General features: G+C 41.8%; 1 protein-coding gene across 1 annotated transcript in view; it reads right to left on the bottom strand.

Moving 5' to 3' along the window:
• The window catches only part of ASH2L (ASH2 like, histone lysine methyltransferase complex subunit), a 33,623-nt gene extending 28,055 nt beyond the window's left edge, over positions 1-5,568 (bottom strand). The window contains exons 1-4 of the mRNA XM_007934976.2: positions 5,378-5,568; positions 4,703-4,769; positions 4,437-4,582; positions 270-358 (exon numbers count right to left, since the gene is read on the bottom strand). Of these exons, the coding sequence (XP_007933167.1) occupies positions 270-358; positions 4,437-4,582; positions 4,703-4,769; positions 5,378-5,568 (493 nt within the window). The remainder of the gene's footprint in view (positions 1-269; positions 359-4,436; positions 4,583-4,702; positions 4,770-5,377) is intronic.
• Between the last annotated feature and the right edge of the window lie 354 nt (positions 5,569-5,922).

Genomic DNA, 5,922 nt, shown 5'->3' with positions numbered 1-5,922 from the left:
GGCTGGTGGGTTTGAACCGCCATCCGTCTGGTTAGCAGGCAAGTGTCTTAGCCACTATGCTACCAGAGCTCCCGAGCTCCCACTATAGCAGCAAAAAATAGAATCATCATTTGATCTGAAATAGTCAATAGCAATCATTTAGAGCTAAATCTCAACTTAACTTTTACCAGCTAAGCAAAGGTCTCCTGATTCTCCTAAGCCCAAATCCTGTTTCTTTTCCAGCTAACCAGAAGAAACTAATTTTGAAGCACTTCAGAGTTTGTTCTTACTTGCTTGTTTCCGGAGGAAATAGGTATTTCCACTATGATGGCATACATTACAATGAAAGCTGTAGTTGGTCATGAAAGGTAAACAGGACCTGCAGAATAGCCAAATGGTACATATTAGTGACCTTCTGAACTCAGACTTCTTTAAAGAGAAGTCAGTCAACAGGAATCCTTCCCTTTCAGTGAAAGGTAAAAATGTTAATATATTAACATACCCAAAAACTTAAGGCCATCAAAACGGACCTTTAATTTTTATTTTTTTTCTTTCTTTTTTTTTTTTTTACAAATAACTAGGTTCATTTTTTTTTTTTTGGTCATAAAAGTCTAATAACACATTATTCACCATAGTGGCTAATTCAGCATCTAATCAGCATCTGCTAATTCTGGCATCTTGTACAGGTTATTTTCCTATGTTTTAAGCACCTAAAAAGAGTATGCCAGGCCAGCTGTGGAAGAAGCAAGGTAGTCTAAAACATCTCTTTAAAGTTTCAATAATATTGTTGGAAAGGGAAGAGAGAATTTTAAAAAGATTAATTAAAAATACAAATAATTCTTCAAGAAAACATGTCAGTCACAAAACATTACATGCTTCATTAAAAAATGAGTAATACACAAAACAATTAATCTATAAGAGTTCCAAAGACTCAAGTAGTATCTTCAGATTTAAGAATTAAGGAAAATTTTCAAGACATAAGTTACAAATTGGCTTTGGAAGAATGAGTTGGTTTTCTAGGCAGATGAATTATGTGTAGAGATGAGAAAACACAAGTTAGGGGGAAAGGGTCACACTGGTATAAATAAGTTTTCCTAGGACAAAGGATATCTCAGGGATAGAAAGACAGGAAACACAAGAAAGCCTTACATGCCAGGTAGACCTGAATTTTTTCTGTGGGTAATGGGAAATCCTTGCCAGAAGTATTACACTTAAAGTAATGAGTTTAGTGACAGACTGGGTCTAAAAAGGGAAGAGGTTACAAAAAGGGAAAGTATATGAGACTTTTGTAGGAGTTATCAACAGGAGGTAAAAAAGGCCTGACCAGGTAGAATTCAAGTGATTTTTAGAACAATGAAACTGTTCTGTACGATACAATGATGTTAGCATCTGACATTATTAGTTTGTGAAAACCCATAGGGGTGTACAACCTACTGTAAACTTTGGACTTTAGTTAGTAATAATGTTATCAATATTGGTTCATCAATCGAACAAATGTACTACATTCATACAAGATGTTGATAATAGGAGAAACTATAACAGGGGTAGGCATAGTGGAGGGTACACAGAAACTTGTACTTTCTGCACAATTTTTCTGTAAACCTAAAACTTCTCTAAAAAATAAAGTCTATTAAAAAAAAAATGTCTGGCGTGGAGCGACATTAATAAAAACAGAAAGAATAGGGCAAGAAGAAAAATACTGGTAAAGTATGGCATCTACTTAGATGGGTGAAAGGAGTTCTAACCACTAACACTGGTTGTGTCATAAAGAGAAAAATCTCATAAAAGGAGGTGAGTTTGGGAGGAGAAAACCTGTCCGTTTGCAGAGAGAGGAAGAAGCCAACAGAAGGGAAAGCTTGAGTTTGGCAGTGGCTGAGGACATAACTGAGGAACTGATGCACTAAAGAAGGGAGGTGGGGTGGCAATGTACTGGGTGACTAACCCAAACCCACTGCCACTGTGTCGGACCTGATTCATAGCGACCTCTCCATGGGTTTCCGAGGTGGTAAAACTACGGAAGTAAATTGCTCAACCTTCCTTCCGAGGAGTGGCTGGTAGGTTTGAACCACCAGCCTTCTGGTTAGCAGTCAAATGCCTTATGTACCATGCTACCAGAGCTCCCACTGGGTGACTGGGAAGCATAAAGAGAGCTTAGTCTCAAAAAGGAGAAAGTAACAGAAGAACAAAAGACCTCTGGTACAAATGGTTTAAGTCAGAAGAGAATAAATCAGTATAGGCAGGTTTATCTTGGATGCTGCTGAAACTAGCTGAGGGCATCCTCACAGAGGGTGCGTACCATCTCTTGCTGTCACTCAAGAATTAAAAAAAAACATTCTTACATTTTTGGAGATGGTAAAATTGAGTTCCTTTAACTTTACTTCTCTCTAGAACCTTTCCTATTAAACAGACTTTTGTGATAAAATTCATTTATAGAAGGCAAAGCCTCATAGTAGAAACAGGTAGATATACTGTTACTATTTTAATTCAAATACTAGTAGGCATTCAGAGCAACCTTTTGTTTCATATTGTTAGTTCATTCTCTCAGTTAAAAGATCATCTATCCCATCCAAATGGGCTTTAGCTATAACTTCTCAAATTCAGGTACAAACTGTTCTCTCCAAAGTTACCAAAACTTTGTACTGTGGTTTCATTCTTACCTGGATTCTTTCTGTTGTTGTTGTTGTAATGTGCCATCGAGTCGGACCCGACTCATAGTGACCCCCTCCTTGGGTTTCCAAGGCAGTATCACTACTGAAGTAGATTGTCCCATCTTCCTTCTGAGGAGTGGCTGGTGGGTTTGAACCGCCAGCCTTCTGGTTAGCAGTCAAGTGCCTTAGGCCCTATACTACCAGAGCTCCCTTCTAGTTATCTAAAAATTTCTTTGCCTAGGCTCTGTCTAATTCTCTTTAGCCACTGTACTCTTTTCCTAAGTGACCAGCATTGCTTAGCTTGTATATCCCCTACAGATCTTTCCACCAAGGTCAATTCTTTTTTCTGTATCTTTTGGTATTTTTTCTCTTCTTTTAACATTCTATTCTAGGTCACCAGTTACATGTTAACTGTTCATTAGCATTTCTAAAAACCACTTTAATTTTTTTTAACTAAAAGAGGAACCAGAGTTATAAATCAGCAAACAAATTACAAAGGAAGGTTACTTGTTCATAGCCCTACTCAAAGGGGATTGATTACAGAATTGACAATGCAACCTTATTTTGACATTGTTGTTGTTATGTGCCATCCAGTCAGACCCTACTCACAGTGACCCTTCCTTGGGTTTCTGAGGCGGTATCACTATGGAAGTAGATCGCCCAACCTTCCTTCAGAGGAGTGGCTGGTGTGTTTGAACCGCCAGCCTTCTGATTAGCAGTCAAGTGCCTTAGGCACTACGCTACCAGAGCTCCCATTTTGAAATTAGTCTTATCTAAATTTATTTTTTATACTATGGGCCATAAAGGACATTACAGAGAGACAGCAATACAGTTATTACCACAATGAGTCAATAATGTTCATCTGCTAGCTGTTGATTAAATCTCAAAAATTAGGAAAGAAATCTTTCAATTTCAGTCAATCATGAAATGATTTACAAGATGTAAAGATTGTATGTAGGTTTTTCTGAGGGACGAGCACAGAATATCCAAAGGGAGTGAGTTAGAAGCCAAAAGAACAGATAATAGGGATGGGAGCTCTGGTGGTGTAGTGCCTAGGACATCTGACTCCTAACCAGAAGATTGGCGGTTCAAACCCACCAGCAACTATGCGGAAGAAGACTGAGTAATCTAGTTCCATAAAGATTTACTGCCTCGGAAACCCACAGGGGGTCACTATGAGTCAGAATCGATTCAAAGGCATTGAGTTTGGTTTGTTTGGTTTCAGGCATGAAGAGGCACTGATCATCTCAAATTTTTGACAAGTTTTCCCACCATCTGCACCAACACTTTTCCCCAAATCCAAAACATTCAATATAAAGCTTAAACAATACTGTCTCAAATGTGTTTATAAAATGCTTTGGAAGTACACAGTTTTGTCTCCCAACTATGCTGTAAACTCAAAATCAAGGACAATACCTACCAGAGAATCTGTTAGGGGTGTGCCCTCAGTAGGTAAAAAGGGATGGTCAGAGAATTAAAATAATTCCTAATTCAACATCCTATTCACTTGACTGCTCACCAGAAGGCTGGCGGTTCAAACCCACCAGCCGCTCCTCGGAAGGAAGGTTGGGCAATCCTACTTCCGTAGTGATACTGCCTCGGAAACCCAAGGAGGGGTCGCTATGAGTCGGGGGTCGACTCGACGGCACATAACAACAACAACAACAACAACATTCACTGAACAGGGGTTAGAAGTCATAGGAAAAATACTATGTGTCCTTTATATTTGCCTACAAACCAGTTAACTGTTGAACAGGTTGAGATCTATTTTATAAAGTGATTCTTATAAAGACTTTGGAAAACACTTACGAAGTATCTATCCCAAAAGTGTCAGCTGTGAACCACTTTGTACATATTCCACACTGCAGCTCCACCTCTCCCAACTGTCGGCCATTCTCTTCATCCACAGAGCCTGCCTGGGTATCCATCACTTCTGAAGTATCCCCAGCAACTTCCTGAGTCCAGAGAGCAATTTGAGAATCAAATTAGTCGACTTGATTGTACTTCTGATTCATTTAAGAATTTTTACAACAAATCCTATTTTGCCTGGTAAACATCCAAAGAAAAATACTTACTAGTGTATCTTTTCCATTAGAGGATTCTGTTTCCAAACCACCACTTACATCAACCAAGTTTGTATCCCTATAAGATAATAAATGCACTCAAGTAAAAATGTTCACAAGAAACAAACCTCAAAATGCCTATTCCCAAAGACCATGATCAAGTACAAATGAACATCACATCCCTACAGCTTTTTCAGCTAAGCCGGTGCTCAGACTGAATGCCCAAGACGCAGGTCCGCGGGGCAAAGGGAACTTACTGGCTCTTACAGAGAAGTCTACGCGGGATGAATTTGATCCTAGGGGCGGGTCACAGGCATGCAGCTCTCCCACTCTTTTCACAGGGATCGTTATTACTCCAGTCTAGCACCACAGGACGTTTTCTTCTATGTATACCTGAGAGGTTTCTGCTAGAAAAGTGAGCTACCAGTTCCATGCCGGCGATAGGATGGAGAAAACACGCCCTAGGCTCTCATCGACAGCGAAAGGTGTGGAAAGGGGCGTAGTCTGAGATACAGATCTCAAGTAATAGGCCAACCCACGGGCGGGACTGTGGTCCCGGCGGAAGCAAAGCCAGCCTTCTTAGGCCGAGGTTCGAAGGGAGTAAGCAGGAGGAGCTCCCGGGAGCTCCGGGATTACGAGGGTAGGGCTTCCCTACCCTAGTCCGCCGCGGGCCGCAGGACGTCTTACCCGCTTTCGGCCTCTCCAGAACTGGGCTCCGCTGATGGAGCAGCAGATATTCCCTCTCCAGTTGGAGCGGTTGCTGCAACTGCTACCACTGGCTTCGTCTCTCCCTCTTCCGCTGGTGCTGTAATTGCAGCTGCTGTCGGGCTGGGTCCGGCACTAGCTCCCGGGCCAGGGCCGGTTCCCGCCGCCGCCATCACTGCCGCCTCCCAGACTTCTCGCGAGAAGACGGTCTCCGTCTCGCGCGAGTTCCTAGATGGTTCTTTAGTCTTCAAACAGGAAAGGCCACTGGTGCGTCTACCGCCAATCTGTGGAGTGCTCAGTTCAGCCCCGCTTTAAGGTCTGTGGGACCCCGGGGGCGGGCGTGGCCTAGGGCAGTGAGAGTGCAACTGGCAAAACTAGGTGAAGGCGCTGGAGGCACGATTGTAAATTGGATTTCCTCCGGTTTTCACGTCATTTCAGAGGTGAAAGCTGCGCATTTTCCTGACTGAGACAAAAATTACCGGGCAGAACTCACTGTGTATGAACTTTGTAGACTATGGTGTGCAATG

This window comes from Orycteropus afer, unplaced genomic scaffold (assembly GCF_000298275.1).
Source record: "Orycteropus afer afer isolate SDZICR_OR568_19922 unplaced genomic scaffold, OryAfe1.0 scaffold00024, whole genome shotgun sequence".
Taxonomy (NCBI): domain Eukaryota; kingdom Metazoa; phylum Chordata; class Mammalia; order Tubulidentata; family Orycteropodidae; genus Orycteropus; species Orycteropus afer.
Note: the sequence above shows the minus strand (reverse complement) of the source record. Positions and strands in the feature narration are given on the sequence as shown.